Here is a 23897-nt window from a genome sequence, read left to right as displayed (position 1 = left end):
GGCGGGGCGGGGCCGGGGGAGAGGAGGGGGAGGGGGAGGGGGAGGAGGAGGAGGAGGGTGCCGCCGCCGCCGCCACCAGGCGGGAGGAAGGAGCACGGCGCAGCCCGCCGCCGCGGGGACTCTGGCCGGGGCGGCCGCTGACATCACGCGCTGGCGCTGCCGCAGCGGGAGGCGGAAAATGGCCGCTGCGAGGTACCGGGGGGCGGCTGCCCCGCGCGGGCCGGGGACCCCCGGGGGCAGAGGGGCTGTCCCCGCCGCCGCGGGGGGCAGCGGCCAGTGGGGCGCGGGGGCGATGGCCCGTGCAGGTCGGTGCGCGCTGGCGGGGGCCGGGGGTCGGTAGCGGTTTCCCCGGCGGGCGGGCCTCGGGCCCGGGCGCTGATCGCGGCCGGTGTCGCGGCAGAGGGGTCGCAGAGGAGCGCATTGGGAAGCGCGAACGACACGCAGCCCGACAGGGTGACCTGCGCCCTAGTGCTCACCCGCGTTTGTGATGCTGGGATTTAGGCGGCAGCGGGCTGCGGGGGGGACGGGGCAGGGGCCCGGGGCGCAGCCCGGCAGCGGTCGGGGCACAGCGGGCGGCGGCCCGGAGTGCAGCCGGGCACCGGCTTTCACACGGGTGCGTGAAGGCGCGCAGCGGGCGCGGTGCCTGCGTGCCGGGCTGCGCCATCTGCGCCCTCCGCCGCCGCGGGCGGGCCCCGGAGCAGCCGGCTGGCGCCCGGGCTTGGTGCGGCGGGAGCCGCCCCGGAGCGGTGCCGTGCGTGTACCCTCTTCCTGCAGCCAGCTGCCACGTCCCGCAGCAGATGTCATCCCCGGTGCCTTTCGCTTACCGGCCGCCGGAGCTGGTGCGTTGCATACAGCATAAAAATCCTGGCATGTGCACGTTCCTAATGCAGATAATAACAAGACTTTATCTCCGTTGCTACTGCTGCCCCTGTAGCTGTTACTTGGATGATACTCCGTGCTTTCAAAGACTGTTTCAGAGGTCTTTGGAAATACGGTTCTGAACTCTCTCATTCGACTAAACACAAAAAAATCATCTGCTGTAGGTACGTCCTGCTGCTACTTTGCAATATTGTGTTTGCTCGTGTTACCGGGGGAAGGTCAGGTTAATTCGAGGTGAAATTCATACTCTCTTCATGCACCTTTGATATGAACCTATAAATCTGAGGAACATTTCTGAAACTTTATAGCGACAATCTCTGTGAAAACAGTGGAATAATATTGGAATGTTACTGCTTTATATGACTGCCTTAAAACTATATAGAAAAGCTTACGGGCAAATTTGAATTAAACAACAATATACAACCTGGAAGGACAGAGAGGGAAACGTATTTGTGGCAGCTGAAATAAGAACAGGAAAATTTATCTCTAGAATACTAATTTATCAGTGAGCTAGTAACATTGTAATGCTTTACTGTACCTTGATGTCAGGAAAATCCATTTTCATTCAAAGATTCTCTTGATACCATGTTGGGGGGGGGGGGGGGCTAAGTGAAGGAAGAAAAAATTGTTGGCTTTTAGGTCTATAATATTTTATTCCATGAATTTTCTATCATTTCATACTATATGCAAACATAGCGAGCCAAAGCAGTCTGTCATATTAATTTGTAGAATGGAAAGTTGCTACCTCGCAGCCTTTGATTTAAAGCTCTCCCTCACTGCCTGGGAACTGACATTGCATCACGTGGTGCAATATTGAAATCTTTCCTAATACCGCAGTACACTGCAGTAAAATGGTTTTAATGCAGATTACCTGGAGATTATTCAAACGGTTCATGTTACCTCACCGTAACATGAAGCAAATCAGTGTGATCCTCCTGGCAACGTGCTGCCCTGCTGCAGTGCTTCGCTGCAGTATATTGCAGGAGCAGGAAACTTTTCGACACCTTTTGCTCTGCGCTGATTTATTGTTTCAGGATGGGATGGTAGAGGAAATGTAGCACAGCAGTGACTGCATGGTAAATGGCAGAGAACTGAGAGGGAACAGTTACTTTCACATTGTGCTCGGGTAACAGTGCGTAGAAAATGTTTGACGTGCAAATCTCTGATGTTAGCGTCTTAGTTTAAGGTTTATAGCTTTTCCCTTCAAAGACTTAGAGCGCATTGGTGTCCTGAGGATAATATTTTGCCAAAAGGATAAAATAAATTTCATTACAACCGCTTAAATTTTTTTTCAAATGCAAAAGAGAGTACAGTTCAGTACAAGAAATGCTGACATGTGATTTTTCAGAGAGCTACTGCTCCAGGCTTCTGAGCCTGTCTCACATGTATACTGAAGTGCTGCTATGGCTTTATATTCATTACTGCTCTGCGTTTGTTATATACTGGGGGGGGTGGGGGTGGGGGAGTTGGTAGTCTGGTTAAAATATTGCTTGCATGGTGAATAAAGTGTAAGCTGCGAAGTTATTTCCCATTAAAAATAAGCAAACTGTATATGAGTAGATTTTTTCCCCCCAAAAAAATAGTAAAAAAAAGCAAGTAAAAGAAGTTTTATATGTATAGCATTTTTACTTTAAGCTTCTTTACAGGATGTTTTTCAGAGAACTCTTCATAAATTTTAAGGATGATAAACAGAGAAGAGAAAAGGAATGAAGAGAGAAGGTTAAAGCAAAACCTCTCAGCTGAGATTTGACCTCAGAAGGAGAATCCTGGAGGTGAAGCTATTTCATAGAAGAGGAAGTAAAAGAAGGTAACAAAGTCTTGACGCTGTGACAACATTGTGGAATGGTAAGGGACATCAGAAAACAGATCAAAGTTGCTGCGAGGCTGAATCAAGTCCAAAAGGGTTTTATAATTGAAGAAGGCAGCCATTGACCCTGTAATAAATAAGGAGTACTGCTGCCATTTCAGGGTACGCATGATGTGGCCGTGCTTTTGTGGAGATGCGAGAATTGTTTTGATGGGGATCACAGGCAAACGGAGCAGCGACAAAGTCATGAGCATAGCTGATGTTTTCACCAGGAGGCTTGGAAGCAGCCTTGTACTTGAGCAACGCTGAGGAAGGAGGTGGCGATAAGTACTTGGGCAGAGGGACGAAAAAGGAAAGTTCTGCTTCAGAGACTCCGCAAAAAAAAGAGGCAGCCAGCAAATGTTTGGCAGTGGAAAGGGACAGTACAGAACAGGAGGATGTTTCTCTGGTTACAGTCACTCCTGAATGCAATTGTTTACCTGTTCTCCCAAGTTGCATGAGGGAGGGGAACAGTATAGAAATTATGTCAAACTTCTGCAGTTTAATGGAAGAGTTGAGCAGGCAGTATGTTGTAGCAGCAGCAGCCCTCTTGCAGGCACTAGGCAGTGTTGACCTGAAATATTCTTTCAGCCAGCCTCTCACGATAACCTGTTCTGACTTAGCAGCCTTGCCCAGCAAGGCTGAAGGCAGAGACACTTTCTTCCCTTACCCTTTCCCTGTATGCAGAACTGCGGTATAATTTATGGACTAGTGCATCATATGCCTTGATAATTTATATGAGGTTCAGCAACACTTTTAAAAAGAAACTAACAATCCTAGCTAAGTACCGTGGGCTAGGCTAAAAGGACAAAAAAAAAAAATTGTGAAAAGAAAATATGACAGTATTTTGAGTGGAGAAACTGTGTCTGCAGAGATCTGCTGACCTCTCCCAGTGTGAGCCATGGGATTCAAGGGCATTCCACAACTCTGTAAAGGCACCTCTCTGCTCCTACAGATACAGGCCTTGTGGACCTCATTTTGCAATTATAAGAATCCCTGTATCAGTGAGGTGAAAGAAAAAGGTCACATGCTAGATCTGGGGATGTGGACATAAGAATAGGAGATGACACATGATACGATTTCAGAAGAGTTGCTGAGTAAGTGAAAGGGTAAGATTATTTTCTTTCACTGCTGTGTAGGTATGCTCTAAGGAATGTGATTCTACTAATTAATTATAATTAAGTAAAATTTTATGCTTAAATGACTACTTAACTGGTTAGAAGGGTTCTCTAATCATCTAATATTTATTAACAAAATATTTAGGTTTTTTCTAATCAAGCAGGAACCAAAGTAAATACAGTAAAAACCAAAAAATCAAGGAAAGTAAATACAGAAAATTTCATAGTATCAGAGTCTTATCAACTTCATTCAGTGACATAATTGACTGTCCCCCTCAATATTCTACTTCACGGGTTGCGTTCTGTCCTCGGTGTGCTTCCTAGCAGTTTAAGCATGATGTATGAGAAGGTGTTGTGGGAGTTTCTGGTAGATGATTAAACCTTATAAAATGCGTTCTTCAGCTGAAAGAGTAACAATTTCCAGCTCAATATAGGCATCACATTTCAAAAAAATCTCTTATGTGAAATGTTACATTGTGAATTCGGCAAGTTTATTGTAAATCATTCTGCAAAACTTGTGAAATTGTTTGCTCCCTACAGTTTGTATGTTTGGAAGGCACACTAGCATTAGTTAATTCTCACAATATCCTGGAAATTAGGTAAATATGTATTATTATTTCAGATCCTTTGAAAAGAGAAGCTAAATTGTAAAGGTTGTTACCATTTATCCAAGACCAATCTGTGCGATTCCAGTGCTACAGACTAGACCCCTCCATGACCAGAACATTTTGCCATCTGCAGGTGTCTTACGTGACCGCGTAAAAACAAATTCCTGCCTCTCTATATACGTAGAGGTAATTGTCCTTATTTTGCAGGTTCATCAACTCACACAGCTTGAATGTTTTGATTCCATCTGTTTATTAGACTGAATGTAAATCGAATAGAGTATGAGCCATGCAGTATGTGCACCCATGGCTTACAGTGTTGCTGGAAAAATGCTGGCAGGAATTCTGTGGGCATAAATTGACTTTGCAGACAGAGAGGTTGATCTTGAGCCTAGATGGAAATATACTGCTAAAGCTCCTATGGCACTTCTTTTCTTTTTTTTGTTACAGCAGTGGTGTGCCCCTTTGTCCTTGGTTAAAATTTGCTCTGTATTCATTTTTGGCAGTGTTTAATGTAGCAGTTGTCAATCTGAACGTGGCCTTGCATCCCAGAGGAAATTGCACTTCATTAGTATTTTAAGTGCATAATTGGAAGTTGTTTAAGGATTGTTTCAGACCGATATACAACACTGGTCTTTCAGCTCTTATATTAATGTATAAAGAGGTTGAACTACATATGCTGAAAAGACATTTAATTTTACAAGAGGGGGGGAAAATAGCTCTAATAAGATTTGAAGTTGTTATCCTTGCAGGGAAGATGCCTTTCTGTCAGTTCTCCTAAATGCTTGCAGAACTGCTTTTAGTTGCAGTAATATTCCCTGGAGTGAGAGGACACTGTATATGCCTTGTTCTAGCTCGTGACCTTTAATAGTAATGCAGATATTATTTCTTTTTTTAAAACTGGAGATCATCAGGTTCATTCCCTTCTACCAACATGCTGCAAAAGCAGAACAATTGAGGAGGAGCTGTGGAGTAAAAGAGCAGGCACTTGGAGTATTAACCAGGCATGACTTCTGTCATCACTCACCTATGACAGCCAGTAAAGACATATGAGTACAGATAGTTAAGATGCCGCTAGAGTATTAAATACTGACCAGAACTCAAGCCTGCAATTTTCTAGCTGCTATTTCACTTCTATGCTCTTAGAGCTGAAGGGAAAATGTCACTGATAGTAAACCTTCGGGGCAGCACAGCTTATCAAAAGATGTAAGATCGCTTACACCACCTTATAAAAAGAATAAGATGCATCTTATAAACTCACTTCAGGTTGTCAGTGGGTTGGTTTGAACAAGTCCAATTTGAAAGTCTGTTAGTTGCGTATGGAAAGTATGTTTAATATTTTTTTAGCCTTTTAGGAAAAGGGTATTTGACTGCTTGAGCTGTTACGTGGAGGAAGTGCACAGTTTTTGCACCTCAGCACAGATTTGCATGTGGTCACATTTTCCCTAATGATGCTGCCTAACCATGAACATGGTCTTTAACCTTTATAATTTGGGAGCTGTTAAGATGTGTAGTGTTGAATTACCCGCGCCAGGTTAGAATGACTATGGTCAAGTGTTGGACTCTGCAGAGGTGCACTGACTTGTTTCTCTTCCCAGGCTACCTACTTACTTCTCCTAAGAGTTTGGATATATTAACCTGCATGGGAAGAGCTTTCATGTGACTGTTCAAATTCCTGTAGCTTAGGTATCCTATCCAGTTCAATAAATAAACTGGCTTTTGTTGGTCTGTATAATACATTTTGTTGAGCATGGCATTTGAGAACAAGCAGATCAAAGTGGGTATCAGTTTTCCATCTGTCAGCTGTGAAATAGCTGTTTAATAAAGATACTAATCTGTGATGTAGAATTAAGATAACTTCCTACATCTTGTTATTTGGCATCTTGTTATCTTTATGGGGATCTTAAGTATGGGATTAAAATACAGATAAAAAGATGTATGTGGTTTATAGGCATGTGAGGTATCTGAGCTCCTGTTTAAACTCAGTTCTATCATTGGTGCCCAGAGAACAATTCTCTTCCCTAAATAAGTGCTTAGGGCCATTTGAGGTGCCTGGAATTAGTAACCACCCTTGTGAACCTGCAAGAGGGTCTAGGCCCTATAGGAGGTATGTGCCCATCGGAAGAGGCAGTTAGAGGCCAGGTGTAATAATTTATGGTATCTTAGATTGCACTACGCATTTATTTTTAGGTAACTGAATTAGCACTAGAGCATTTGAAATAAGCTAAATTGCTCTCCAAGGAGCTTTAATTGTGTTCAATAGGGGCTTGACTCTTACAACTGTTGGAGTTGATCAAGGCTGAGACATCTCCAAAGGGACGGCACTTGCGATAAAAGACCTGTGGGAGATCTGCACTTCTGGAGTAGCAGCTGAAGGCCAAGCAGAATACCAGAGGACACTGGCGCTAAACATCTATGTTTAGGAAGCCAAATGGATCCCTAGATCTCCAGTGATTACAGTGGTAACTTAGATACCTGGTATACCAGTGACACCTAAGTGTAAGCATCTTAATCCGGAACTGAATCCAATACTGAAAGCCCAATAATGATGCTAGGTTGCTATCTTGAAATTTATTAAAATGAATACCATGTTTCACTTCTGGTTGAATAAATTATTAGTTAGAACAAAATGTTAGTACTTCTACACATACTAAAATAAATTCATTATTCAACCTTTCCTATCACTTGGTATTACAAATAAAATCAATGGTTTGATGCAAAAATTGGACCTTTTCTAACAATCCTTTTCAAGCTTTTGATATAAGGGCTTTGGAATATTTAGAAATTACTATTATTTTATAGAACTTCTAGGTTGCTAACAGTCACAGCTTGGAGGGCACTACTGTGAAAGACAGTAATGGCTGCGTTAATTCCTTGGGCTACTCAAACAGATTGTTAGCGTGTGAGACAAGGTGTGAGCCCAATTCTGTCTATAATCGTGTAGATTGTAAATGCTGCTGAGGATTTGAAGTCACCAAGACGATCTGCATAAATAAGGCCAAAAGATGTTGCTTTACCATGGATAGCATCACTTCTTAGAAAAGTGTCTTGGATTATTTCATAGCTAATCACACAAGGACAGCGATCTATGGTCAGGAAGTGATATCAGTAATAAAAATCATGTAGTTTTTATCCTTCATGTGGAAGACAAGCAGGATCATTTCTAGGCCTTTATAGCTGAAAGTTACGGCAATGTTCTGATAGATGCTCCCCCAGATTTCCAGCTGAATTTGGAACACAGTGATACTGATGATTCTGGAAAATCTGTGCGCTGTATTTCTCAGCTGAGAGCAGCAGCTTTGTACTTTCAAGTCATATTTTCCCATAAAATGACTAAGATATCACACTGTAAATCTTTCGAGCAGTAACAACACTTCTGCATTCTTCCAACGGTTCCTAATTCCACTGAAATCATTAGTAAATCTTACACTGGTTTCAGGGGAATAACATGAGAGCCCACAACAGGGCATATAACATTTAAATATGCTCATGTTTTCCATCATACACTTGCTACAGAGAACTGAGAATTTTGAGACTTCAGGGCAGCCCAAGAGTTTTACACCAACATTGTGTTTAATGTCCTGACAAGTTCAGTGTAAAATGCCAGTCTAAGTAACACAAACCGAACCTGTGACTACCACTTATTATGCTGAATTGGAAATAAATAGTTTTGCTTGAGGTAGATGAATTTCTAGCCCAGTAAAGGTTGGGGTTTGGTTTTTTTCCAGGGAAAACTGGGATTACTGAATCCTGAACTTAGAGGATGTTAGTACTTTATTATAGATCTGTGTTGCACAGTTGTGGTACAGTTTCTTATTTTGCTGAAATCAGTGGCAAAGCCCTGTTTTAACCTGGCAGAATCAGACCCGTTGAGTGGGCATACAATCTCATGTTGTAAATTTGTAATACTTTACACTGCATTTACTGAAAGAGAAATAATGATCTCAGCATGCCATCTGCCAGCTCTCTGGCTGAATGGAACAGACTATGTCAGTCAAAGGGTGAGATGTGTCTTTAAATGACTCTCGTGGTTCTTGGAGGGGTTTTTGTTCTGGTTTTTTGGGTTGCTTAGTAACAATATTCTTTGTGCAAATTTGTAGCATCTGTGCAGAATGTGAGGTGTTAACATGTGTAAAAATTAAATAGTCCAATTAGTGTTTCCTCTGCAGAGCTTTAAGATAAAATGATCCTTTCTTTTTTTTCCCCTACCCTCTACAAATTACCTGCTTTTAGAAAAAGAAACGATAGATTTGTGTCTTAGAACTGAAAAATCATAAATTTCCATCTCAGTACTTCTCAGTGTAGCTAGTGTTTTCAAATGGAGAATATAGCAGAATTAAGTAACTTGCAAAACATCAGTGGCTTCCAAAGGTCATACAATTCTGTCTCTGTGGTTGGTAGCTGCACACAGGGTAATGTCTGTGAACAATTATATATCTTCCAATTAAACCACTGAACAAAGCACTCAGTGTCAGAAAGCTTACTTGATGACTTGCAGAACTGTGTTAGAAGGATCTGAAACAGAGAACCAAATACAGTTTAAGAGACTTCATACTCCATTCTTTTGGCTCCCTATAGCAGAAGATCTGCTAGAATCTACCCTACTATTCAAAATCCATTCAAATATAGAAAAAGCTCATATAGGATGGGTTGGACCAAGCCAGCTTCTATAAGGAGACATACCTAGCCCTGTATAGTCACTGAATAGTCAGTGGAGAGAAACAGGCTCTCCCAGACAGTAGGTCATCTACTCTCTTTTAGACACGTGTCTTAGGGTGAGATGAATCACCTCTCTTTCTGCAGTGACTGAACCAAATGTGGCTAGACAACCTCTCGCTTTTAAGGCAGTAGTGGTTTGGTAAGATGAATCTCATTCCCCAAGATACCTTTTTTCCCTGATGATACAGTATATTTTGCCTTTGATCTGTCTTGGCAAACAGAACATTTTAGAGGGAGGCATCTTCAGCAGTCCTGAATCAGGACAAGGTTCACATTGACTCCAGTGGGAAAACAGGATGAGAAAACACTGCAGGACTTCTTTTCCATTAAGTGAAGTATTTCGCTGTTCCTTTTCCTCATTAGAGACATTTTGTTCTATCTTTCCATTTTCTTTAATCACTGGCTAGAGATGATGCTAGCAGACAGTTAGGTATTATCCCCAGGGCCCATGGACTGTCACAATAAATTCTGTGAAAAGACACAGTTTGATTAATGTCTACTGCAGGAGCTGAAGCTGTAGCTCCACAGCAGAAAAATACTAACAATCAACTATCGCACTCTGTTCCTCTTATTTGGCAACATAATTTCATCATTTTCTCTGTAATGCAAGCAGTTGAGCTGATGGCCAGCAGAGCCACAGCAGAGGAGAGGGGACGTGGCCAGTCGCTGTTGCTGCCCCACAGCTGCTTTCCTGCTTTGGTCCCCTCAAAAGCAGCAGGAGCAACAGGACTGAGCATAAGCCTCAAAAAGCTGCCAGGAGGCTTTTGGATTCCTGGAAGGAGCTAAAGGAGTGGATGAACCCCATCCCTCCTCCACGACTATTTGTGAAATCTATTCCTTGTTTCTCTCAGCATCCTATGTAGCTTATATTTTAACTTGGCAGCTATTAAGTCTCTTGGTGAAATCAGTTTAGCTGTTTACTAGTACACCCTCCCACCACAGGCAAGAATCTTGACAGCTCAAAAAAGCTTTATAGATAATGTAGACAAATTGCTGGGCTCCAAGTCCTGCCATGACCATAGTAAAAATTGTTCCCAGCTGTGAGTGGCAGGATGGATTTTCATGGCTCCAGGTTCTTGTCTGGTGTAAACACTGCAGGGGGGTTTTGCTGGCCATGTGCTTCACAGTGTCTACCAGTGGCACCAGGCTGCTGTCGTGGGCTCTACACACCCACAAGTCCACATGTCCTTTGACTTCATTAAGCTGTATAACACATACGCAAGTCTGATACTTTCCAAAAGCTGTCGGACTTACTACTGATGTGCGCAGCGTTGGCACAGCCTGGGTGTGAGTAGCCCCAGTGGGGTGGGGAATCATCACTTGCCCTCCATGCTGTGAGCAGCCTGGGTGTTCAGTGCATCCCTGGAAATCCCAGGCTGGCTGGCTGACCCTGTACAAGGGCAGACCACAAGAACGTCCCATGGCTCAGGGCATATTTATCTCAATAGAAAATGAGAGCATACAGACTGTTAGAGGACTACAGGGAAACATTAAAAAAATACAGAAGCCAGTCAATCGGCTGTTAGTCTTAGCACACTGGCAGCTCTGATTTTGCTGCAATTCTGTTGATCTTATGTGGGCTTTTAGAAGGGTAATAAAGTAGCTCGCAACTGCCAAGGGTCAAGGAGGGGAAAGGTCAAAGTACTCCAGTTGAGAACTGAAGAACTGGGTGATGGGGATCGCTGTGCTGGGTTGATCAGAGGAGGCAGAAGTTAACATCTTCATGCCACATGAGAAATGTTAAGCTGAGGTATATACTCAAAAGCATTATCTGGTATACCGTTGTTCGGACAAACATGCCATTTCATTTTGGACCTCACCTACCCCTAGTGAGATCAGTGCTGAAACTTTTCTTTAGGTTCTGCTTTGTCTATATGTTTATTCAGTTGAATGATCCCTGTCTGGTGTGAGGGTCCACTCGCAATGGATCAGTGGCAGAATGATGCCTCCAGTGATTCATGCTAGGCATAGATATTCAGGCTGCTTCCTCTCCAGAATTTATATGGGACGGATGTTTGCATTTAATGAATTAATGTGAATTCTTGCAGTCCTCTTTCTTCAGTAGGGCAGTACTTAACAATCCTACTGCTATCACACTCAACATATTCTGCATAAAAGCATGATTTAATACTCTCTTTAATGGTGATTTCTTATGCCACTTGCCTCATTGTATCAGTAAACATGTTGATGAGAGCACAGCTGGTTTGTTTTTTTTCGAATTAACAAGTTCAGCCCTGTGTGGAAAGCCAGCTTTGTTGAGGTGTAGCAGAGACATGGTGAATAGTGGTGAGTTGGGCTGCTGCAAACAAATTGACATTGCTTAGAGCACTGCAGCCAGACTTTCTCACTTTGACATAACAGCCCTGCATAATTCTCCCCTCCTAGCTCTGAGCTACCTTTTTGACAGCCTCTGAATGAGGCACTAGATTTGCTTCCGACTGATTGAGGCCAAGTAAATCACAAATCACATCTGGGAATTCATCAGTTTTCAGCTCTGTAAAAGGACTTCACCTCTATGAAATGACAAACTAAACCATATGTTTGCTGGAAAGATCAAGGTTTGACAAAATCAGGTTTTCTATTTATTTGTTTTAAAGTAGAAAATGCCTTCTCTGAGTATAATGGAAACAATGAACCGGTTACATTTCCAGTAGTCGTTAATGTATATTGTATTTCATACCTTTGTGTAAGGCATATCAGCTTAATTAGAAAAATAAAGCACAAAGTATGACTTGTTCCCTTCTCCCAGTGTAGAGCTTCAGTGCTTTAAAAAGCCCAGAAATGGTCCTTTGCTTTAAAAGTAGTGTTCTTATGTAAACAAGGGATTTAGCTGTATATTTGGGTTTGTGTTCTTGCTGCTATTACTCTTCATGAAGCAGTCCAGCTCTCTTCCAGTCCTCAGCCTGTCATTTCTTTTTGTATGTCAAGTTTTCCACTGCCAGAATGTGTCATACCAGTCAGTTGTCCTGGGTTGTTGCGCGTTGGTTTTCTGTGCCTGCAGTTGTACATCTTGCTGCCTGTGACATGATTAAATACAGCCCTGGAAGTTACACATCCCTCTTAATAGCATGTTATAGCTAGTATTTTCCTTCATTCTAGGGAAAGTTTTTGTCACACCAGTATCTTTTAGTTAGAGGTTGGACTGAAAACTTTTGTTGGGGCAAATGTAGTAGTAATAGAGATGCCAGCCAGGAGATGGATTAGGCATGGTAGTAATACGGAAGCAAGGGCTCTGTGAGTGAAAGCTGGTTTCAGTGCATAGTTTTGGAGGCAAATGTCTGATGTACATGTATTGAGCAGACCGTCTCCCATCTTTCAGGGGAGATTTAATATGCTGCTTGGCTAGTTTTCACTTCCTTATTCAGGATATTTGCAGACAAGGTAATTGCCAATATCCAGGAATAGGAGGGTTGTTTGAGGCTTTTTAAAGTATTCTTGTAACATTCCTGTAGCATGACATGGTAACAGCTGTTTTCCCTATGACATCCTGCAGGCAGTGTCTGTGTGACAAGGAAACCCCTTAACAATGAAAAAATTCACACTGTTTGATTTTGTAAATGATAATTCACTGCAAATCGGAGAGACTTCGTGGATACAGGACCTTCCCAGTGATGACAATGAACTAGAAAGACTTCTGAAACCAAATGAGCACGTGCTAGTAAACTGGCCTGTGGGAGAAAGAAAGACAGAAAAGCATCTGGTGAGAGTTGTGTACATGAGTGGTGAGTGCAGTTCCAGAGCACTGGATATTTGTCTGATATGAAATTTTAATCTAGCTGTAAGGTATTGCTACCTGGTTTTCTGTGTTTTGGCCTTTTTTTTCCATCACTTCAGATGACCCCCAAGAGCTGGTGGAAATGATGCAAAAGATATTACAAGCAGATGAAATTACAAAAATACAAGTCCTTGGAAAAGGCAAGAGGAAGAGGATAGAAATGATATTCTCAGAAAGTGAGGACAGTGACTTGGATAAAGAACAGGTGAGTTTCTGCTGTCTTTATGTGCCTGATAGTGGTAGACCCATAATGGAATGAAATAGACTGTAATTATTGATTCTTCACTATATAATCCTTAGTAAGGGAATACAGGCAGTCTTTGCATGGTACCTTAGCACAATAATCTGTCAAAGTAATTAGATAGACCAAAAGATTTTGTCTTTTGCTATTTAAAGAGAAAAGTGTTATTCAAAACTTGGATGCTCTGTCACTCCATTACATTTTCTCCCATAAGACAGAAGTCTGACTACTTTGTATGAAAGGGAAGGGACCAGGTTTTCTGAGTTTTGCATTGTGCTGAGATGTGCAGCCACAAAATGTGAGGAAAGAAAACATAAATCTTAACTAAAAGTTACAAACTTATTTTTCAAAAATACTAACGAAGAATGTCAAGTGCACAGAGAATAAAAATTTATGGCATACCATGAGATACTGTAATGAAAGGCTCCATAGGAATGCAAGGGCACTATTATGCTCTTGTTTGCAGGGGAAGATGATGAAGCATATAAAAAGAAAGAAATCATTGCAGGCATCTACTCCTACCAACATCCTGACTCAACTTGAAACATCTTTAATTAACAAACAGGTAAACATCCCATCTTCAGCAATTTCAATGTATTAAGCAAAAGCAAACTGAAATATATTTTTTTAGGGGGGTGTAAGACTTTTTAGTGAAGTTAATGGTTCTAAAGACTCTACCTTGGAAAACTGGTGATTGGAGAACAGAGAGAGAAGTACCTAACAGTTGCATATTACACTGACATTCCATTTTTAATTTTAATAGGAATGGTAGTAGCTCTGTTGAATAACAGCTGTTCTTAAAATGCACTGAGTCTTTATACATTTTGTGTACAAAAAGAATATTCTGATTTAGCCAGATATTTTAATATTTGTTTTAATGCCTTGATTTTATGTTGTTGTTGCTCTAGATCAGTTTTGGTTTTATTTTTTTTCAGAGGGAATCATATTCAGGAAGCAACTTTCTGTACAGTGAAAGTAGCAGTGATGATGAAGAGCCTTTATTTCAACTATCCAAGGTAGAACTGTGTGCCAAAATAAAAAGTCTCAAGAGGAAGCTGACAGACACCATGAGAGAAAACTGCCGCCTAAGGCAGTCCCTGGTGATGCTTCAAGGTAAAGTCAGGGGAAATATTTGATGAAGAGGAAAGCCTGAAGGTCATGAAAAGCTTGATTTATAAGAGGCCATTTGGATGGGAATTATGGATGTTCAAGCACCTGACAGGATCAAGGCCTACCATTAGCATCAGAGTCTTTGATACATGGCAGCATTTAATTCAAGTAGCACTTAGAAAAAAACTGTCTTACATGGAGGCCATGCAATTGAAGAGTTAGAAATGGAAAAATCTGTCTAGAGCCTGTCAGTTGTTCCCGAGAGGACTTTCTGTATGCTGTGTATAACTATCAACTAAGCTCAAATACTCCACTGACCAGTCCAACTCAGCTTATTTATTAGCAGTTTTTCTAGGTTTCCTGAAGTTTTATTTATTCTTGAATTATTTCATTTCTAATTACTTTGGTGCCTTCTTATTACTGATAATCTGAGTTAGTTCCAGGTGCAACAGATTTAGTACTTTCCCAGAGATGAACCATTTTGTTCTTCTATAAATGAATCTTTCATCACTTAGTGGTCGTCTCTGAAGCCCCTCTTACTGGTCCCTGTCCCTTACCCCAGGGCAGCTAAGACTGAATCCAGAATTTCAAAATATTAGTGAATCAGTAAGGTTTAAAGAGGATTTGCTCCTTCCCTTGTCAGCTACATCACACCATCCCTAGGCAGCCTAGTATCTCTGGGTTTTATTGTCATATGATTTTGCAAGTGCTCGTCAGTTTAATTGCCCACCTGATTCCATTCCACATGTTATTCAACTTGGTTTGGCTTGTTCATCTCCACCTTTTTGAATATTATTTTTAAACATTTTGTTAGTGTCTGACAACTTCTGTTACACATCTAGGTCCATTGGCCTCGCATCTTAAGCACTTGTATTAGTCTTTTACAGAATCACTAAATTACAAAAAATACTGTATCTTGCTGATTCTTCATCCCTTGCATCCTTTTTGCTCTGAATTGATTCTTCTTAATGGACACAAAAGTTTATATTTTAAAATAAATATTACTTGGAGAAAAGGTTATTTAAAATATATTCTCTACAGATTAAAAAAGGGAAAAAAATCTATACAGTCTGTGCAGCTTCTCTGAAGAAAAAAAATCAGACATTTCTTAGCCCATATTCAATAGCTTTATGGACTTGTAGAGATTTTGAGATAGCAAAAAGAAAAAAGAGAAATAGCCTGCTTAGTGCCATGGCTGCTCTTAGCCTTACAGAGAACTGATCTATGCTATTCTACAACGAGAGGCCAGATCTTTGTATGGGCAGGGACAGCGGAACAGCAGGAAAACATTGGAGAGAATAGGAGAAAAGTATGTTAAAGCATCTTTGCCGACTACTTTGGCTCTTTTGCATTATGACAGGAATCTAGTGGCAAAAAATATACATGCTCATGTAGTTAAGAGTCTGAAAGCTTCAATCGCTATTTTACCCCTCAATTTCTATTTGATTTCAGTGTTGCCACAGGCAGTCACCCATTTTGAGGAACTGGTAGGGATGGCTGAAGCACTGCTCAAAGGGGGAGTGACGTCATCTATGTCCAGTCTGCATTCACATGCGGTTTGGAAAGCATCTAACAATCCGTTAGCAGATTCATATGCAACTATGCATAGTAACTCCCCCTCACCCATAACTTTGAACGTGGAAGATGAGGAGCAACAGACTGAAAAACAGGTCAGTTAAAAGGCAATTTTAGGCATAAAATTAAAAATGTATACAGTACAAACTTTACTGGTATAGTATAACAAATATAAAAAATAAGCATCAGTAAAAATAATTATATTATCATGCAGTTGATGACATGACTAATGAGCTCTTTTTGTATAGAAAGCTCTTTCCATGAGAAACTGTAGGCGTAATTCAGTGTGCTGGTATATTCAAACTTGCTTTGATTTTGCACATCTGTGATTAAGTGCAGAATGTGGATGCGCAAATTAAATACCAAGATCCAAGGATAAATTCCAGCCTAGTGTTTTGGATGCCAGAGGGGAATGGTAGTGTTTCAAAGAGAGTCTAAGAAAAATACCAGCAGTACATTTAAACTGTTAATAAGTAAATGGAGAATGGTATGCTTCAGCTCTTCTTCCAGACACTGGCCAGCACTTAAGTAGAAATACGCATATATATGTAGATACAGAGTAAAGATGTTCCCCTATTCTCTGTAATTACAACAGAGCATGACTGAGAAATCTGAGGCACAGAGGTTGTACATGAAAAATATAAAGATATAACCAAAAGAGTAATTCCAGCTTCTGCATCCACAATTTACATAAACATTCTTATGCACTGAGTCATGCGAGTCAGTTGAAACCATTCTTGCATTCTTGGGGTCCTAAAACCCAAGGAAATTATTAAGAATTACCAAGGTATAATGTTTTGACTGAATATTGCAATACACAAAATTTGACCAAACATCTTCCAAAGAAATTAAAAGACCTCATTTTCTAAGCAACCTAGCCTTACTTAATCGAAGTAGCTCAAAATCACCCATTAGGAGAGTTCTAATACTTGGGCTGTACAACCACTGCCTGTAGAAGTCACTCTTAAAGCTCAGGACCAGACATCACAGTTCTTAAGACATGTCTGCTCGGAGGCAGGAATATTAGCTTGGGCATAGTGCCATGCTCCTGAGGCTGTACAGAATCCACACCAGAACTGGACCACGTCCAGTCTGCATGGAGTGCAAGCGGAAGGATTTAGATAGGTCTGAAGACGTCCTGTCTCCACTAGTGAGTACTAAGGATTGCTCGGTGAAGTGTTTGCTAGGATGAATGGGGTCCTTAGTCTGCCCCACACTTCCTTCTGAAAAAAAGCAACCTGCGTGTATAGTTCCAAATGTTGAGTGGTATGCAAATGTAGCACTGATCTCAAGCATGCAGTTCACAGAGATTACTTTTGAAATTGTGGTTTAAAAAAAGAAAAATCAAAACAATATTTCAGAGGTAATACTATATAATATTTCTAGAGAGCTGCAACAGTTATGCCTATGACCAATTTTGTTTTCCAGTTCAAGATCGAAAAGTGGCAGATTGCACTTTGTAACAAGAGCAAACCTCAAAAGTTTATAAATGACTTGATGCAAGCACTTTATACACATGAATACATGGCTACACACAGCCTGACAGGTGCAAAGTCCTCCTCTTCGAAGGATAAAGCGGCAAAACCAGCTATGAATCAGAATGAAGTTCAGGAAATAATAGGTGATGACTTGTTAACATTATTCAATGTGGCACTGACTTGACAGAGGGCTTTCTCTGAGGGGAGGGGGGCGTAATGCTTAACAGCTGGTCTACTCAGGTGATGTGCTGTTTCATATTTCCTTTTTCAGCTACATTTTAACCCATCTGTCACAAATACCATCAGTGTGATGCTAAGTAGTAGTATTTCTACCATGTGAATTTTGTGGGGTTTATTTAAGTGGCTAGTGCAATGATATTGTGAATTTGTTTAGCCTTTGAAAGGTTAATCTACAACAGACAAACTTGGAGCATGGTGATAATGGGTAAGGGAAGGCAAAGAGAGGACATACTTGGATCAAATTGAAAATCATGTCAGCTATATTCTGAAGTTACTGAATGTTATGAATTCTGACATTTTGAATAGCGCTGGAGGGAAAATGAGACAGTAAGTATAGAAGACAGGAATAGTGATCAGAGAAGCAAACAAAATTTGTTTTATGCTGAGGTTCAAGGCAGAAAATGTTTGGTGCGTAGGAAAGAAGTAGCAGCTTTAAAGAAAACAGTATTTTGTGAGCACATAAAGCTTGATTTTTATTGGATTCATATAGCTTAATACTTAAACAACATAGCCTAAATTCCTGTACTAAAATCCCTCCCCTACTGCCATTCCCTCGGACTTCCCCAGTTCTCTCAGTTCCCTTCCCAGCTTAGCTCCCATTCCTGTACCTTGGTCCAGTTTTATTGAAGTTGGCCAGCTGTTTCAAAAGTTATCAGTTGCAGAAACCTCTCTTCTTTAAGAACCTAGCTAGAGAAACAGACCCAAAGTCAAGAGGGAGAAAAGGAAAGTGTATGTAAGATGGTGAAATATATTTAGAGGCAGCAAGATGAGACTATTTCAGAATGATGTCTAAGAAAAATTAAAAAGATTTCGTGGGATGGGAAGAATGGTTGGACTGGATCTTAATAGTCTTTTCCAACGTAAATGATTCTATGATTCTAAGAGCTACTAGGGACTTTTCTGAGGGTAGATTCTGGGGAAAGAGTCTGTGGAGAATTTAGTGACAAAGGGGAGCCTATAGAGAAGTCAAAGGAGCCTGTTAAGGGAAATAAGAAGACTCCTGAATTCAAATTGAAAAGTGTCAGCATTATACAAGAGAAAAAGAAAAGGAAGCCTGGGACTTACAGGACTGTAGAAAATGAGTTAGTGGATCAAATTACTTAAAGATGGAAACTGTAAGACTTAAACATGAAATGGAAATGGGGAAAAATCAAGGGAAGGGAAGGTGATGGAGAAGCGGGGAGCAGGAATCGCATTCCTCTGTCGAGTCCTGTTAGTATTGCATTCAAAAAAGTTAGCCAGGTAAAACAGAAGGGAAATATTTACAGGATGAGACATCACCCACCTGTGAATGAAAACCAATGAACAAAACTTGTAAAATTCAGAGGCACAAGGAGTGATGAGGATAGGAAAAGGACTCTCTGATCAAAAACAGACCAAAGGGAGAGAGGATGAGCAAACTAGTCATTCACTACAGGAAGCCCTTGTGGCCCTGGAGTTCCCTTTGACTCTGCCAAGAGCAGGCACAATGATATGGAAGGCACAGAGAAAAGCAAGAGCTGGCATATGCAAAATCTATGAAGTAGTATGTAAAGACAGCCGAGTAACTAGAGCTGAAACTGAAGTAACTGGAAATTTCAAAGATGCAAGAAATGCATTTTAGATCATGCATCTGTTGTTTCCCTGATTTGGAGGTCTCATATATATTGTCTCTTTATTTTGCAGGAATCACAAAACAGTTGTTTCCAAACACAGATGATGCTTTAATTAGGCGAATGATGGGACAAAAACTGAACAATTGCACCAAGAAGCCAATTTTAAGCAAAGATCTTAACTCAGGTGCTTTTCAGAAGCATAGCTTCTGGTAAGTCTTAAAATTATAGACTGCAATGTGTAATTCCATATATTACCCTGTGATAACAAAACTTAAAAGCAATCTTAAAATTACTATGAAGATACGTGTTCATATATGCATTTCCAAGTAAAATATTTTCATAACCTTGTACAAGTACATAATGCAGAAGCAGCCCAGCTTAACATTACAGTACAAAAAAAGTTGTTCATTCTAGACAATCAACACAAGGCTATTAAATTACGGGAAGAGAATACAGATGAAAACACATGGAGTTAGTTTGATCAGTATGTCTATTTTAGATCTGGCATTATTTATTTTCCTTATTATTCTCTGTAGGCTTACCAGAGACCCGTCAATTCCATTTTCATGTCACCTCTTGTGCCTCAATTAACCCACAAGTAAAGATAAGGAAAATCACACCTCTTTTGTGCCTACTGATAAAACTACTGTACAAGAGCTAAAATGGCAACCTTTTACTGCCACAAGAGTCTAAATTCTTGGGGCAGAGGAATTATTTAATAACATCTTACTTATCATGAGCATTCTTACCTTGTGAGCAAGACTAGTCTAAAATTGCTGAACTCATCCCTATTGTTGGTGGTCAGCTATTTGCATCGCACTATTTCCACATATACTGAATGTACATATCACAGAATAGTTGAGGTTGGCAGGGAAGGGACCTATATATATTGGCTAGTCCAACCCCTGCTGCTCAAAGCAGAGTCACCTAGACCAGGTTGCTCAGAGCCATGTACAGTTCAGGTAAGTATCTCCAAAGGTGGAGACTTCACCTCTCTGGGCAACCTGTGCCAGTGCTCGGTCACCCTCACAGTGAAAAAGTGTTTCCTGACGTTCAGATGGCACCTCCTGTGTTTCAGTTGCTGCCCATTGCCTCTGGTTCTGCCACTGGGCACAGAGAAGAGGCTCCACCTTCTTTACACCCTCCCATCAGATATTAATACACATAGATAAGATCCACTTGAGCCTTCTTGAGGCTGAACAGTCCCAGCTCTCTCAGCCTCTCCACAGGAACAGGGTAAGAGATTAAAATCAGCGAGACAGGGAGAATAGATTTGCCCTTACTTAGACTTTCCATACTGAAGTAATACTTTGCCTCTTCCTAGTTCAGTTCTCTCACGCATGTTTTAAAATCCGTATTTGCAACTGTAAGACATTTCATAGCAAAAAACCCAAACCAAAACAACAAAAAAAACCCAAAAATGAACAGAAAAAACCACCCCAAGCTATTTGACTATGTTACAACACAATTGTTTGAGAAGTAGCAGTGCTTTACTACTAAAATTCCTCAATAAGCCACCTGGTAGTACTCCGTGGACCACCAGTGGTCTATGAATTACTACTTGAGAAATACTCAGATAATATGTATTGGAAGAATCTACATACACAGGTTTTCTAGTCTGGAAACAAATACACCAGCCTGGCTAAAATACAGTTTACTATGTTAATGCTTTTCTCCTAGATATGAGAAGGCTTGGTAAAACAAAAGTCCTCTGTATTTGTAATATACAGTATGCATTAATTCACTGTAGTATTTTCCCTTATCCTTGACAGGTAGTAAAAATAACAGTACAGAAACACAGGGTTTGTCTTTTTTGAAAGTATCAAATCAAAAATATTTGATATTTTAAATCTTTATCTTCCTCAGATGAATCCATAAATTTCTCTGATTCCTGAGTCTTCTCATGTACAGACACAATATTCCTGAAGCCTTGACAGGAGGATCTTGAACTAGCGTTATAACAACTCTGGGTTGTTTTTTTAATGTTGCCTATAGACCTTTCAGTTTAAGCTTGATATTTTAAACATGTCTTTATGTCTGCTATTGATAAGTGCTTATGTAAAATCCAGTCCAACATCCATTGAAAACAATGCATGCATTGCCTGCATAGTCCCTCTTGAATGGTTGCTTATTAGAATGCATTTACAATGGATTCATTTTACATCTGTTAATTTCCTCACTGTAAAAGCATTTAAGGACCTTATAAGTAATCATAATAACAACAGTGTTTCCTTTAACTCAGATACCCGTTTTCTCTGTAAGAAAATCAGGATAATGTAAAGGTGCTCGTAATCCCACTGTTACTCCTTCAGTTCACCTTCCAGCAATGAAGTACAGAGAGAGGTCAAGAGAAAATCCTGTTGTGTGGTACCTTTAGTAACAACTTACACACAAGTTACTAACTTTTAAAACTGGTGATAGTGCAATTTTTATCTCCTCCCTTGCTGCTCCTCCTTCCTTGCCCACCTCCTCTGCCTTTTCCCATAATGCAATTACAATTCAAGAGAAGGAATTTGGAGTCTAATCCAATGAGACAGACAAGTCACCATCTCTGATCCATAAGGCTGAGGTGAAACAAGGAAAAGGGGAATGTGTCAATGAAGAAAACTAACTAATACACAAACTCTCCTGCTCAGAGACTAAGAACAGTAGCAATTGCACATTTAATGTTAGGATCTCAACTTTAGTTACAAATTGTCTCAACAGTGGTTCAACAGCTGCTCCTCAGGGCATCATCTCTTCGGCTGTTCCTCCCAGTACACAAGACCAGCAGGATGATGATTCACCAGCTGCTAACACCCAAATTCAGCAAAGCGACAGCCGCCTGACTCCTCCACCTCCCACCCCACAAGGCCAGCAGGAGTGTTTCAAGCCCACCTCTTCTAAGGTGGAGTCTCATCTCGCCAGAAGCTCACCTGCACCCTCTCCCAACCAAGGTTGCAGACAGGATCTCACGAATTCAGACAAGGAATAACAGAAGGTACTTCACACCAGTTCAAATTCTCAATGGCGCTTAAGAAGTAGTATAAAATAGAAAAGAAATAATATCTAAATGGCCTAGCAACAGTGGACAGAGATACTGCAAGCAGAATAGAAGCCTGAGAACCATTTACTCAAAATCCCACAGACTAGAAAAAAATGAGGGCATATTAATATCTTTGGCTTCAAGGTATTATCAAATATATGCATGTTATGCAGTCATTAAAAATATAAACTTGTTCTGAAGAATATAAGTAGAGTTCCCCTTAGTTAGAAAAAAAACATCATTTAAATTAATACCAAAAGAATGTGTAAGAGGAACCTCAATCCCCTTGCTTTCACCTTGACAGCTGATAGAAAACTGCTTTACTGATCAGAGAAAGATACTGCATATTAATACCAAAAAGATAGGTATGAAAAGAGAATAGAAAAATTTCCTAGTGAAATGAAGACTGTGGCCAGCACAGGGTTAGAAAGCACAGTGCCACATGAGCAGAGAAGAAGAAATAAAATAGATATTTAAAGGTGCTGGTAACTTGGACAGAAGAAATCATTCTTAGAGCAATGAAACTGCAGCTCTCAAGATGTCTGCAGGAAAGCAGCAGCTCATTTTTAATCTCTGAAAGTTGGAAAGGCAATGAAGGAAGCCATGTTCCCTTCCCTCAGGGAAGAGTCCTCCAGGATAGCTTGTTTGGTTGTTGAGGCCACGGCTTCTCACAGGCCTTCTGCTGCTGGTACTCTGCTGGTTTGGCAGCCCTCACTCAGTCTTATTCCCTGAACATCGGGTCCATAGGATAAGGGTGCCTGATCCTGCCAGTTGGGAAATGGAGGGCAATTTCTTGGAAATTACTAGTAAAGGGCAGAGCTGCCATCCCCTACTCCCTGTGCTTTGATTTTGGTATGCTACCTCTTAGCTTAGAGTGTACAGGTAGAGTGTTCCTCATGGGACTGGGACCATACAAATCCCAGTAACTGGACAGCTCCTCTTGAGACCTGACACCACTGGTCCCAGGGAGCAGCTGGCAGACACACACCCTGTGATTTCCTGAGGAGGAGGAGGGAAGCTACATTTTTTTCCTTGCTGACTTGATTTCAGATTTACAGTGTGCCAGTAGCATGGGAAGGAGAGAACACTTGGATGATACCTTTCATGCTTGGGTGTACTTCTCCCAGAACAGAGAGTACTAATAATTAGATCTATTTCATACATGGCAAACAAGCAACTAAGGAGTCAAGATGGAAAAAAAACCAAACAACAAAGCTGAAGAAACCTAGCTAGATTTGAGGATTTTATAACTCAGGAGGTTAAGGAAATAAATTAGAAATAATATTAGGTTGAATTCCAGGAAAAAAATCTGAAGATAAGGTTAGCAGCCAAATACCTTTAAAGGGAAATGCTACAAACCTAAACGTACTAGAACAATACACTAATAAAATGCACTGCGGAGGAGACTTGTGTGTGGGCTGGGCTGTGAATTAAGTGATCTGCTAGCCTTTTTCATCTCTCATATCTATCAGTTCCTTGCAGATAGGATCAGGATGAAAACAGGCATGAAATATTATGTAAGTTCTATCTCTGGTTATTAACTACCATCTATCAAATGTAACAGATGATGCTATTATGTACATTTTGTATATGTAATTGTATGTACAGCATATAAGAATGTATATAGTTAATCATATTTTTTAAGCAACTTTCTATCAAATAAAATGAAACATTACTATGTCTTGGTTCTA

At 40.8% G+C, this 23897-nt stretch overlaps 1 protein-coding gene across 17 annotated transcripts; it reads left to right on the top strand.

The window, feature by feature from the left end:
* Positions 1-65: 65 nt before the first annotated feature.
* Positions 66-23884, top strand: BEND6 (BEN domain containing 6). Of its 17 annotated transcripts, none has more exons than XM_040598244.1 (13): positions 66-192; positions 2526-2686; positions 3681-3834; positions 4466-4637; positions 9389-9493; positions 12661-12889; positions 13002-13147; positions 13650-13748; positions 14119-14296; positions 15746-15963; positions 17297-17489; positions 19252-19390; positions 21888-23884. In XM_040598244.1, the coding sequence occupies exons 6-13, from the start codon at positions 12694-12696 to the stop codon at positions 22153-22155; spliced, it is 1437 nt and encodes a 478-aa protein (XP_040454178.1). In that variant the 5' UTR covers positions 66-192; positions 2526-2686; positions 3681-3834; positions 4466-4637; positions 9389-9493; positions 12661-12693; the 3' UTR covers positions 22156-23884. The 17 variants fall into 17 exon arrangements, with proteins under 17 accessions (XP_040454178.1, XP_040454173.1, XP_040454169.1 ...); XM_040598239.1 differs by having other exon boundaries at positions 2526-2724; positions 3681-3822; XM_040598235.1 differs by having other exon boundaries at positions 2526-2724.
* Positions 23885-23897: the final 13 nt, after the last annotated feature.

The sequence above is a fragment of the Falco naumanni genome, chromosome 6 (assembly GCF_017639655.2).
Source record: "Falco naumanni isolate bFalNau1 chromosome 6, bFalNau1.pat, whole genome shotgun sequence".
NCBI lineage: Eukaryota > Metazoa > Chordata > Aves > Falconiformes > Falconidae > Falco > Falco naumanni.
Note: the sequence above shows the minus strand (reverse complement) of the source record. Positions and strands in the feature narration are given on the sequence as shown.